This window comes from Pseudopipra pipra, chromosome W, assembly GCF_036250125.1.
Source record: "Pseudopipra pipra isolate bDixPip1 chromosome W, bDixPip1.hap1, whole genome shotgun sequence".
Classification (NCBI taxonomy): Eukaryota; Metazoa; Chordata; class Aves; order Passeriformes; family Pipridae; genus Pseudopipra; species Pseudopipra pipra.
Genome location: NC_087580.1, coordinates 17,181,660 through 17,194,969, shown reverse-complemented (window position 1 = coordinate 17,194,969; position 13,310 = coordinate 17,181,660). Strand labels below are relative to the sequence as shown.

General features: G+C 56.1%; 1 protein-coding gene across 1 annotated transcript; it reads left to right on the top strand.

Moving 5' to 3' along the window:
• The first annotated feature begins 582 nt into the window (after positions 1 to 582).
• Positions 583 to 10,433, top strand: LOC135405821 (serine/threonine-protein kinase pim-3-like). Its single transcript, XM_064640400.1, has 5 exons — positions 583 to 1,318; positions 1,524 to 1,890; positions 2,530 to 3,128; positions 3,318 to 4,576; positions 5,081 to 10,433. Exons 1-4 carry the CDS (start codon positions 671 to 673, stop codon positions 3,342 to 3,344), a joined length of 1,641 nt encoding a protein of 546 aa, XP_064496470.1. The 5' UTR covers positions 583 to 670; the 3' UTR covers positions 3,345 to 4,576; positions 5,081 to 10,433.
• Positions 10,434 to 13,310: the final 2,877 nt, after the last annotated feature.

Genomic DNA, 13,310 nt, shown 5'->3' with positions numbered 1-13,310 from the left:
CAGCCCTGGTGTGGTCGGGGAGCAGCGCTGACCCCAAAGGGCTGCATTTCCCCTGCCGATCGTCCTGCTCTGCCCTCCCCCGGGGCTGGCTCTGCCTGGCGCTGGCCGGACGTGCCGGGGCTCCTCACTGAGCAAAGCCCTTGCCAAAGTTGAGGGGCAAGTGCCGAGCCCGGCTGGCCTGGGAGGAAGCGACAGCAGCGCGGGCCGAGCGGGCGGGATGGGGTCCGAGCAGCGGCGGGAAGTTGCAAACTTGGCAGCCAAGAAGTTGAACTAAAGTGAAGCAGCTCCAAAAGGCCGTGGTCTTGGCGTGGGGGCAGGAGGAAGGGGAGCTCCGTGACTGCGGCCGGGGCTGGTTGGGAGCGGAGCGGCCGGGGCCGCCCCCGGGGCTCGCGGGGGCCAACGGGGAACGGACAAACGGACCAACGGACCAACGGCCCCTGCGCTTCGGCAGCAGCAGCGGCAGCAGCAGCGACTGTAGCGACGCGTTCTCGCTCTGACTCTTGTTCGGGCTCTCCTTGCTCGAGCTCTTCGTCCTCCTCTCCCTCTCCCGGTGTCCCGCTGTCCCAGTGTCCCTGTGCCGGTGTCCCATTGCCGGTGTCCCTGTGCCAGTGTCCCACTCCCGCTGTCCCTGTCCCGTTCCCGGTCCCCCCTCCCCTTGCCGGCCCGGGCCATGGCCCCGGCCGTTCCCCTGTGCCGGGCGGGGCCGCCCCGTCCCCGGCCCTGGGCGGCCCGGCGCGGTCTCGCCCTCGCCCGGCTCCCGGCGCGCCGGCTGTGGCGCTGCTGGGCGCTCCTGTGGGGCTGGCTGTGGGACGGGCTCGGCCTCGCCGCCCCTTGGCTCCGCCTGGCTCGAGCCCGGCGCCTGCCGGGGCCGGCGGGGGCCGCGGGCGCCGCGGCCGCTGCCGCCTCCTCGGCGGCTTCCCCGGCCAGAGCTCCGCCGCTCGCCAGCCCGGCCGCCGGCAGCGAGCCGCCGCTGCCCGCTGCGGCTGGGGAAGCCCGGCCCGGGCCGCTTGAGGGGCGCTCGGGGGCCGTGCCGGGCCCCGGCCCCAACGCTGACGGCCACGTCTCGCCCGCACCGAAGGCCAAGGAGCCGCTGCACGAGCGCTACCGGCTGCATTCGCTGCTGGGCAGCGGCGGCTTCGGCCGCGTCTACGCGGGGACCTGCCTGGCGGACGGAGCCCCGGTGAGTGCAGCAGGAGGAGGAGGAGGAGGAGGAGGAGGAGGGCGGGACGGGCGGCGAGCTCAACCCGCCCTTCCCCTCGGCTTGCAGGTGGCCATCAAAGCCGTGTCCCGGGATGGCATCCGGCGCTGGGGCGAGCTGGTGAGCGAGCGGGGCCAGCGGCAGAAAGCGGGGCGGGACGGGCGGGGACGAGCCGAGGCCCGGCAGGGTGGAAGCCGCCGGGACACCTGGAGGGAGAGTGGCCGTGGGCTCGGTGGGGGACGGGGAGCATCCAGGGCTGGCCGAGGGGGAGCAGGCAGACAGGCACGGCATCAGCCCCACTGACGACCCCGTGGTCCCCCCGCAGCCTGACGGCACCCGGGCCCCCCTGGAGATCGTGCTGCTGGACAAGGTGTCCAATGGCTTCCCTGGTGTCATCCAGCTCCTGGAGTGGTTCGAGCTCCCCAACGGGTTCCTGTTGGTGATGGAGCATCCGGAGCCGTCTCAGGACCTCTCTCGCTTACTGAGGGCGTGGGGGTTCCTGCCGGAGGAGATGGCGTGGGGGCTGTTCCGCCAGGTGCTGCAGGCCGTGCGGCACTGCACCAGCTGCGGCGTCCTGCACCGGGACATCAAGCCCCAGAACATCCTCCTCCACCTGGCCACCGGCGAGGCCAAGCTCCTCGACTTTGGATGTGGCACCTTCCTTAAGGACACGGTCTACACCCAGTTTGCAGGTGAGCCCACAGCCGGGGGATGCTCCTGGTGCCGGGCATCGCATGGCCATGCCCGGGTGTGGCAGTGGAGATTGCCCCTTTGGCCGAGGGGGAACAGGATTAGTTCTTCAGCCAAGTTGCTTTTGGATGGGGCTGGGGGTTACTGTGAGACAGGCCCCGGCCTTGCCGACAGCCTGTGCCACCCACCCTGTCCCGGGCTGGGTCTGGGGCAGGGGGGAGCCAGCCTGACCAAAACCCCCGTGAGGGTAGCAGAGAAGGGGGTCAGAACTGTGCACCAGCTGGCTTGGTGTGCAGGCGAGGAAGGGCTTGGGCTGCTCCGCTCGCCTTGTTTGCCTTGGCTTATGATGAATTGTTGGGGGCAGTGCAGTGGGGCGGGGAGAAGGCACGGCTTTTCCCCACCACTGGGTGGGTTTTTCCCTTGCATGAAATGGTTGGGCCTTGCCAGGGCTTCCGCTGCCCTCTTGGACACCAGCGGCTTCTTCTCCAACCCAGAGTTTGTAACCAAGAGTCAGGGGCCGGCGAGAAGGCAGTGGGTCACAGCGTGTGCCACTGGGGCAGGCCCCACATTGCCAGGGCTGCTGGGGTGAGGCTCTGGGAGCAGGCAGCATCCACCTGCTGAACTGCGTCTGTATTCCGTAGGAACACTGTCATACAGCCCGCCAGAGTGGATCTACCTCAAGCGCTACCACGGCGAGGAGGCGACCATCTGGTCCCTGGGCATCCTGCTCTACCAGATGGTCTGCGGGAAGCACCCTTTCCGCAAAGGCCCCAACACCATCTGGGCCCAGCTCCCGTTCCCAGCACGGGTCTCTCCAGGTGGATACCAATCTTTGTGGCACGGGGGGAATAACGGTGTTGGGAGAGGGCAGCGGGCTCACGAGGACGCCGCTCTTGAAGCTGTTTGTGTCCCATGGGTGGCTGGAGGAGGTGGCCTGTGTCCTGCCATCCTGCTCTCCTCCAAAAGGGAGAATCGATGGAGAAGTTTGGGCACAGCTCTGAGCACAGCCAGCACAGCCTGGGCACGTGGACAGTGGGACAGAGGGGACAGGATCCTTCTCCAACTGACCGGCCATTTTCCCCCCAGGCTGCCAGCACCTTATCAGGTGGTGTTTGTCCATCCGCCCCTCGGACAGGCCAGCACTGGAAGACCTGTTGTGCCATCCTTGGGTGCAGGGCATTCCCCTGCCCTAGAAGACGGGAGAGATCCACGTGCTCCCTTTGATCCCGGGGCCTGGCAGGTAACACCTCCACACATCTCTTGGCAATAAGAAGCAAAGGAAACCAGACTTTTTTGTCAGCCTGTAGCACTGGGGGGGGGTCATCCCATGGGAACATGCCCCTCTTTGTGCTGGAGCTGGGCTGCAGACCCGGTCTCCCAAGTGCTGGTGGCCACCATCCAACCTGGTTTTGCTCGTCCCGCTTCACAGACAGCTGGGCCCTCAGCAGAACGCTGACAGCCTGGTCTGGCCCCCAGGGAAGGAGAAGGGGCCTCTGGAGAAGCTGTGCCGGGTGGGCCTGCTGCTGGAGACATCGAGGACGACGTCAGGGATGACAAGCTCTCAGTTGACCTGGACGCCGGCGAGCTGAAGAGGATGGACTTTGATTCTGGCCCCTTCCTCCAAGCCGTGCTCCACACGCCGTTTGCAGATGAGTCCACACCCAGGGGGTGCTCCCGGACACGGGCATTGCTCAGCCTGGCTGGGCACCGAAGGTTCCCCCTTTGCTGATGGGGAACCTGAGGAATTCTTCAGCCGGCTGCCAAGCTGCTTCTTGGCAGGAGGGCGGGCGGGTGCTCTGGGCTGGCTGTGAAATGGGAGCCCGGCTCTGCCCCCAGCCTCTGCCACTGCCCCTTTGCTGGGCGGGGCTGGGGCAGGGGCAGCCAGCCTGCCAAAAACAAACCCCCGTGGGGGGAGCAAAGGCAGGGCTGCAGAACACCAGCTGCTTTGGGCTGCAGGCCAGGAAAGGCTTGGGCTGCCTTGGCTTAGGAGCCTTTCTTTGGGCCAGTGCAGCAGGGCAGGGAGAAGGCCTGGGTTTTCCTGAGCTGGAGGAGGTGGGGTTTTCCTTTGGCCTGCAGGGCTTGGGCCTTCCTCAGAACCCTGACAGAAGGTTAACATTTTACCTTTTTTTCTTGTTTCCACTTTTGGTTTGTAATCTCTGTTCATGAATTTGTTGTTTGTTTTCCAGGGAAGAGTTGGAGCTGGTGCCCAGTCCGGGTTGGGAAGGGCTGGGACCATCCCTGGAGAGGATCTGACGTCCCCTCTGAGAAGGCTGAGGACATCCTTTGGGACACGCTCTTCTTGCGGCAGCAGATCTTGGGAGGTAGATGCTCATCTTGCCCATCTTGTCAGCAGGAGTGGGATAATGGCTTTGGGGAGATGGCAGCAGGCACATGAACATCCCGCTCTTGCAGCTGCTGAGGAGGTTGATCTCCTGGGCTTGGCTGGAGGAGGTGGCACCTGTGTTGAGTAATTGCTGAAATCCAATCGATCTGGGATGACCCCAAATGACAGTTTAGTTTTCAGCTTGCTCGAGCTGTATCTCAGCAGCTTTTGGGTATCATTTTTGGCCCCCAGACAGGACACCTCTGCCTGATCTCCCGCGGATCCGAGGGATCTCTGGATCTTCACGCCAGCACCAGGACTTTGCTGCAGAAGAGCACAGATCCCCAGCCCAGTCTGGGACACAGGTAAGATCCCAGTGGATAACAAGGCATTCTTTTGGGGAATCCTGCCCATGTCAAACGTATGGATCTTTCAGTGCACTGGGGGGTTCTTTGGTATTTTGGGAATCCTGCTCATCTGAGACCTGTGGATCTTCGAGCCCTTTGGGTGGGTCCTTTGGTATTCTGGAATTTGGTCTTTGGCTTTGTTTTATTGATCACTATTGTTCTGTACTTGTATTTGTTTCTGTATTGTACCATTTTGGGTCTACTGTTTAGAGCTGGGAAGTGGGCAATCTGAAGGGGGAATTTGGAAGAAGTCCCCCCTTGGTTGCATTTTGCAATATTGGATGAAGATTGGCGGCCCCCCCGGAGGAACAGCTCCCAGGGAGAATTTAATGGAGTGTTGGAATCAATGGGTGGCTGTTCTGGAACACTGAATTAGAATCCATTGTTCCAGTTGATGCTGTTTGAGAAGGGGAACAGAAGTGGAAGGAGGTTATGTCTGGTGCTGTGTTTTTCCCTTTGCAGAACGTGTGAAAGGGCAGAAAGATTGTGGTGTGAATGCAGCGCCCTCAGAGCCCTTGGTGTGAGCCCGGAAAGGAAAATCAAGCTGAGGGACAAGATCAGTCTAATTTGGGGACATTGTTGGAGGTTGGAGTTGCAGTTCTGGAAGAAATCCCTGAGGAAATGGTGCCCCCGGGGAGAGGAAGAGGATGAGAGCGTGGGCAGCCTGCTTCAAACATCCCCCCAGGAGACTTGGGATCAGTCCCTGTGCATCCTGTAAGAAAGATGGACACTGGAAATGGGATTGTCCGCAACTGAAACTTCAGAACCCTCCGAACCCTCTCGTGGCATCACTGAAGACGACTGAGGGGGCACCAGAGGATTCTTCCCCATCAGAACATCTGGTTCCAGCCAAGCTAAGCACAATTGTTTGTGGCTGTGGGAACTTGTTCCTCTGTGTTAAATCCAGGGAAATGAAACTCAAGGGACAATTCTAGAACAATTGTCTGGTGTGCCAGGGAATTGGGAAACTGGGCCATTTTTAATGCTGTGGCTTTGAAATTGGGAAAACAGTGGTTGGCTCCCCAGTTTTTGTATTTCCCCAATTCCCCAAAGCCTCTGCTTGGGAGAGATCTCTTGGCAAAATGAAATGCCACAATCCAATTGAAAAATGGTCCAATATAGGTTATTATTGCAGAGCCTAATTCTGTGCAAGTTTCTAGTTTTGCATGAGAGTCTCCCAAAGCAGAAGTAATCCATCTGCCACCATCACTTGGGGATGCAGTGGTTCCAACAGGATGGGCTGGAGAGGTGCCTCCATGATCCAAGAGAGCAGAACCCGTGAGAATTCCAGAGAAACCTGGAGTGGGGTTGGTGAGGCCAAAGCAATGTCCTTTGCAAATAGAAAGTTGTAAGGGATTCTCACCCTTTGTAGAACAATTGATGAAATTTTGCTTGTGAAAAGAATGTGAATCTAAATGGAATGCTCCAGTTTTGCCAGTCAAGCAGGCAAATGGAAGGCTATGCCAGTTAGTCCAAGACCTTAGAGCTGTAAAGAACAGAGTAGAAGATATACAAGCAGTCATAGTGAATCCTTACACTTTGCTAACTCCCCTAAATGAAAGTTTAATATGTTTCACAGGATTAGATTGGAAAGCTGCCTTTTTGTGTCTCCCTTTGAGTTGGGAAAGTCAAGAGCTTTTTGCTTTCCAATGGGAAAATGCAAAGCCGGGGAGGAAAACCCATCTGACTTTGGTGGTCCTCTTGCAGGGGTTTAAAAATAGCCCCCCAATATCTGGAACTCAATTGGCAAAGGGACTGGAGGAATGGAGAAGTCCAAACCCACCCTCTTGGAGCCTTATTGCAGTGTGGGGATGATCTTTTGATGCCACTGATGCTGAGCAGCAACGTTGGGGTCAGACTGTGGCCCTGTGGAATTTCCTTGGGCTGAGTGGATATGGGGTATCCCAAACACAAAGTGCAAGTAGTCCAGAGCCCAGGAGCCTCCGTGGGCTTTGGAATTCTCCAAGGACAAGGGAGGCTGGGCCAGGAAGGAAAGAAGCAACCTGTCAACTGCCCCAGCCCCAGCAAAGGAAGCCCAGAGCGGGATTGCTTCCAGACTAGAGGAGAAGTGTATTGGGGCAGAGCTGACTTAGGAGACAGCCCCTTGGAAAGTCCTGGTTGGGAATTGTTTCCCAGTGGGGGCAGCTTTGTCCGGCATGGAAAACAATTCTCTGGATGCACAGAACTCCCCACCACCAGGGCAGAGATCCTGACAGAGATCCTTCTCCCAGTAGAAGAAAATGAGTCTAGTGCTAAGGATTGTCAACTCCTTGAAACAGTAGAGCAAACTTTGCTCCAGGAGGCTGGGCAGTTCCCCCAAGTGGGCAAATAATAGTCCCTGAGCCAATCTCCTGTGACCTGGTGGATGGGGAACATGAGGGGATTCCTTGGAGTGAAGCAAAGTATTGAAACATTTGCCCAAGTGGGTTCTTGGTCCAAAACTGACCCCAGTTGTACAAGCAGTGAGTCAGCAGTGTGGTGTGTGGAAGAGAAATAATCCAAACCCTGCCACTGGAGTGGGAACAGGTGATGGAAAATGCAGAAATGCTGCAGGTGAATGTTGGCAGATGGATGTGACTGAATTGCCCAGAAAAGGGGGGTGTAAAGATCTCCTGGTCTTGGGGGATACCTTCTCTGGGTGGCCAGAGGCTGTTCCTTGTTGCACTAAGCAGGTTGGGAAAGAGACTGCAATCCTGTTCAGTGCAATCCTCCCTGTATTTGGGATGCCTTTGGGAATGTCATCAGACAGAGGTTCCCACTTGACTGCAGAAACAAAATGCTTCACTCTTGTTTTGCTCTTCTGACAACAGTTCAAACACTGTTGACGTGGGAGGAAAATTTACATGTCTTTTTAGTGCCAAAGGTGATCCAAGTGTTGCCCACAAGTGTCTGTATTAAGTAAGCAAGACTCTGTAAGGAATCTGGAAACTGTGTGTGTAATGTAAAGCCCTGTGTGGCTGTCACTGAAGTGCTGAGGCTGAACAACAGCCCCTGAGCCAAAGCTGAGCTCTAGATGAACCTTCCAACCTAATGGGCTGTGTCTCCATGTATCTGCTCCTGAGCTAAAACTGGGTCTATTTGTTGGTACAAATGTGGTGGGATGGGACTCCACCTGTGTATCTGCTCCTGAACCAAACAGGTGTGCTTCTTAGGAAGATCTGTTAGTCTGGGCTCATCAGTGAATCCTGTTTGTATCTGTTCCTTAACAAAAGATGTCTGATTGTGAGCAAAATCTGATCTTTCTCTTTCTGTATCTGGAGAGTGGTGGAGGCCATGGCAGTCGATGTCTGGCCTTGTTTGGCAGTGGCTGGTGCAGGGGGAGCCTTAGTTTGAGAGAAGTAGAACATTGCTCCCAAGATTCTGCTCTGGCCAAATAAGGAACAACAGAATCTTAGAGAAGTCCTGGAGAATTGGATCAGGGCTGGAACTCAAGCAAACAGGATGTGAGCTGAGCTCTGGGGACCCAGAGAAGATCAAACCAAACATGACGGTCTCTGTGGGGAAAAGCAGTGATGCTGAGAACCGAGGTCAAGAAGCAGACACCTGAGCTTTGGGGGGCACCAGATGCCAAAAAACCCACCAGAGACCCCCAGAGAAGACCCCAAATGACCAAGTAGGGACTTGCAATAGGGGTGTGACTGTGTAAAGCACAGTAATGGACATGTGTTCAGTAAGGGGGAATATCCAATGCCTCTGGAATCAGTGGGTGTAATCCCAAGCCCTGCCTGTGTCCCTGAGCAGGCTGGATTAGAAGAACTCTCCTGCAGGCGTCCAGCACGCTGCCCTAAAGAATGCCTGCTTCTTAACACCTCCCAGCTGGGGTTAAGGACTTGCTTTCTGCTGCTTTGGGGCACCATTTCTGGCCCCAGATGGGACCCTCTGCCTGATCTCCCGTGGATCCGAGGGATCTCTGGATCTTCACGCCGGCCCCAGGACTTTCCTGGAGAAGACCACAGATCCCCGGACTGGTCTGGGATGGGGGAAGATCCCACTGGCTAATAAGGCATTCTTTTGGGGAATCCTGTCCCTCTAAGACGTGTGGATCTTCCAGCTCTTTGGGTGGGTTATTTGGTGTTCCCCCATTTGGTCTCTGGCTTTGTTTTCTCCACTGATCCTTGTTTTGTGTTTGTATTTGTTTCTGCACTGTAACATTTGCCCAAGTGGGTTTTTGGTCCAAAACTGACTCCAGCTGTACAAGCAGTGAGTCAGCAGTGTGGTGTGTGGTAGAGAAATAATCCAAACCCTGCCACTGGAGTGGGAACAGGTGATGGAAAATGTAGAAATGCTGCAGGTGAATGTTGGCAGATGGATGTGACTGAATTGCCCAGAAAAGGAGGGTGTAAAGATCTCCTAGTCTTGGGGGATACCTTCTCTGGGTGGCCAGAGGCTGTTCCTTGTCACACCAACCGGGCTGGGGAAGTGAGTGGAATACTGTTGAATCCAAGAATCCCTGGATTCGAGGTACATTTGGGAATGTCATCAGACAGAGGTGCCCACTTGATTGTAGAAGTGGTACAACAAGTCAAATCAGGGATGCATTATTGCAGAATTCCAAAGGCCAGAGCCCCTTGGGTAATTGAGAGGTTGTCTGAGAAGAAACCAAATGCTTAAGTCTGCTTTGGCTCTCCTGACAATAGTTAATTGGGTCTTGACTTGGGAGCAAAATTTACATCTCCTTTTAGTCTCAAACGTGACCCAAGTGTTGCCTCCAAGGGATTGCTGGGTGTGCACTCCTTTACCTGAAAAGACAAGGAAGCCATTCACCATTTCTGCCTTCCCTGTTCTGGCAGAAATGATTCCTGGTCACTGGGTGAGCACTTGTGTTCCCCAAAAAGTAGACCCAGCAGTCAGTGTGCAAGTACCCCCCACCACCTCTGACAATCCTGCCTGTGTCCAAAGCTGTGACCCCCACTAAAGGAACAGGACAAGTGGATTGTGTTAATGAGAGGGGCCCGTTTGTGGGAAATCACCCCCAATGTCCTCAAACCCTTCCTGCTGGGGAAATGACTGATCCTTGGCCGGTCCCCAAAGGAACAGGGTGGGATTGGTGTGTGGAAATAACACCTGGGAAGGGTTGCCCCAAAGCTGGAAGGGCATTTGTATTTCAGCTTGCATCAGGATTCAGTGCTGTAGCTGTTCTAATGCCTTGAGCTGTAAAATGAAATAAAGCTCCTAAGACACTCTATCCCTTCAGGAGCTTAGTCTGAAAAAAGGGGGATTTGATGTGGGATATAGAAGACTGCTCCCAACATTTCTCTATGGCCAATCTTGGAGAGGTCCTGGAGAACTGGATCAGGGATGTAACTAAGCAAACAGGATGGAAGCTGAGCTCTGTGGGCCCAGAGAAGATCAAACCCAAACGTTCCAGTCTTTGTGGTGAAAGGTAATGACACTGTGTCTGCTCAGAACCGAGGTCAAGAAATGGACACCTCAACTTTGGGGGGCACCAGATACCAAAAAACCCACCAGAGAGCCCTGAAGGAGACCCCAAAGGACCAACTAAGGACTTGCAATAGGGGGGCTGACTGTGTAAAGCAAAGTAACATCTATGTCTTAAGTAAGGGAGAATATCTAATGAATCTGGAAACTGTGTGTGTCATGTAAAGCCCTGTGTGGCTGTCACTGAAGTGCTGAGGCTGAACAACAGGCCCTGAGCCAAAGCTGAGCTCTAGATGAACCTTCCAACCTAACAGTCTGTTTATCCCTGTATTTGCTCCTTAGCTAAAACTGTGTATGTTTGTTGGTCAAAGATGCAGTGTGGAAAGACTCCCCGTGTACCTGCCCCTGAACAAAATAAATGTGCTTCTTAGTGAGATCTGTGAGTCTCAGCTCATTAGTGAATGATATTTGAATGTGTTCCTTAATCAAATCTTATGTCTGATTGTGAGCAAAATGTGATCTTTATCTTCCTGTGTTTAGAGAGTGGTCAAGGCCCTGGCAGTGGATGTGTGGCCTTGTTTGGCAGCAGATGGGGCAGGTTGACTGCCTGGGTTTTCCCCTTAAGCCCTGGCCAGGCTGTGGGTGGAACCCAGGAGGAGAAGGGAGCCAGATGGTTTTGCACACTCGTAGCTCTGTGAGCTTGTTTCTGCAAGACCAGAAAAGCTGGACCCCCTCCCAGCACAGATGGAGCCCTCCCCTACGAGTGGACGCCCTGGGTGGGATTTCCCGTGCCCGGGAGGGGTTCTCCAACCCTTGGCTGCGACCGGGGCTCCCCCGCTGCCGGGCGGGCCTGGCTGAGGGGAACAGATGAGGGCAACTGGGCAGGGAGCTTTTCTACTCACTCCAGGCACTCTTGGTAGGAACGATGAGGTGCGTTACTGAGCTCAGCCTTTTGTCATTCTTTGCTGCTTTGCACTGCAGGAAAATTACACACTTGTTCTCCAAAGTTGGTGTCGGTGTCTCTTGTGCTGACCCTCGTCGCAGGCAAAAGAGTTCCCTGGGGCCCTGCAGTGTCACAATGGTCCCCTGATTCCATGGGACAACATTCCTAATTTACTGGCTAGACTGGAGGAAAATCCCAGGAAGGGCCATGGTTTGTTAGGACTTGCTTTATCTGAATGAGCCCCGGGGGGCTTTTGGTGCTGAGTCCTTGAACCTCAGGTACTGAGGGGAGATTGCACAAACCTGTCCAGAAGTGAAAGTCAGAAGGAGAACCCAAAGTATCTCAGAGCATTAATGGATCCCACTGAGGGCCATTCCCAAGACAGGCTCCTCATGGACTGGTTGGAGGAGAGGATTGGAGGCCATGATTGCACAAAGCTCTCAAAGGCTCAGTTTCCAAAGGAAATCCCAAAGCTCCTTAAAAACCCTGGAGGACCTACTGACAAAGCCTCTCCAGGGACTAATTAAAGCAGAGAATTGGAGACCATGATTGATCAAACCTCTCCTAGACTAAGAGTCAAAAGGAAAGGCAAAGGACCTGAATAAACCTTTAGTCCCTTCAAGCATTAACGAGCCCCATTGAGGGCCCTTCCTGACCAAGCCTCTTCAGGGACTCATTAGAGCAGAGAACTGGAGGTCAGGGTTGCACAAACTTCTGCGAGATTCCAAAGCAAAAGCCAAAGGCCTTGGAAAACCCTGCAGTCCCTTGAAGCCTTCAGGAGCCCCCCAAGGGCCATTCCTGACAAAGCCTCCCCAGGGACTCTCCAGCAGATCCTTGGGGGCCGTGAGTGCAGGGAGGCAAAGGCTCTGTGCAGGCAGCTGAGATGTTGAGCACAGCCTGGCTTGGTTGGAGGCAGCAGAAAGGCCCAGCCCTGACCCCCAGCCCGGGGAAGGCAGATCCTGTCCCTCCCGCCTGGCTCAGGGCTCTGCCGGGGGCACTGCCTTGGGGGGGTGACGCTGAGGGAAGGACAAGGGGGTGCCAGTGCCCAGCCTGCCCGGGCCCTTTGCTGTGCCCTGCCAGCAGCAGCCTCCCCGTGCTGTGCCCAGGCTGCTCCTTTCAGCTGCGGGCACAGACAGGGCCCAGCTGTGCCTGCTGCTGTCCCATCCTGCGCTCAGCACGAGGGACGGGGCAGCCCAAAGAGAAGCCCCGTTGCTGGAGGGAGCCCAGGCCCTCAGGCACAGGGGATCTCCCAGGGCCTGTGCCAGCCAGGGGCCTTGTGCTGGGCTGTCACAGGCCAGGGCAGGGGCAGCTGGAGAGCCCCTGGCCCAGCCCTGAGTCACGGGCTGAGCCATCAGCTCCTGCAGAGAGAAGGGACCTCACAGGCCCTTGCCCAGATTGAGGGCAGAAATGTTCCTCACAGGAACTGCTGTGTTTATCCTGCTGCATTTGACAGCTGCACTTCTGCCTCTCTCTCACTTGGGCCTTCAAAGAGCTCTCCAAGGAAAAGCTTCATTGAGTCCCAGAATACCAGAGGCTGGCAGAGCCCCCTGAGCAGCCCTGCCCTGGCTGTGGCTGGGCTGCAGTTCCCTTTGCCCAGAGCAGCCCCTGTCCTGCTGGGTTGGTGCTCGTGGCTGCAGCGCTGTTGGTCCCAGCCCAAGGCTTTGGCTGTCCCTGGGCAGTGCTGGCCCCACAGGGAGCGTCTCTGCAACCACCCCCACCCAATGGGCTCTGCTGGGCAAGTGTTTCACAGGGGACATGGCTGGGACGGCTGGGCTGGACTGACCCAAGGGATATTCCATTCCATGGGATGGCATGATCAGCAATACACTGAGAGAAAGGAAGGCAGAAAGGAAGGTGGGCAGGGGGCAGACGTGGATGTCCTTCATTAATACATTTGTCTTCCAAGGAAACCTCTCCATGGACTGAATTCTTGCCTCCCAGGGGTTTTCTTGGTTTCTGCACGTGGCCTTTGCTTTTTGCTTTCCTCTCTCCAGTTAATCTCCCTTTCTGTTGACCAAGGATTTCTTCACCTGCTTTTCTCCTCTTGTCTGACTGAGGAGGGAAAGTGAGAGAGCAACTTGGCTGTCCCTGGATGGCCAGACAGGTTTAACCACAGTCACCTTGCCCAAAGCTTCTCTTCTAGGTACCCCCAGAAATGTCAGGTGTCCACACCTGAGCTTGGTTATGCCCTGCTCACCCCCTCCCCCAGGGCGGTCAAGTGCAGAACCCACGTGGATCTCTGCAGTGACAGGGGGATGCCAGGAATTATCAGGGTTGGAGGCTGAAGGGAGTTGAACAGGGGACAATTGGGAAAAGCCCCCCACGGTGACTGGCCCAGAGCATGCGCAGTCCCTCAGCACCTTCCCGGCC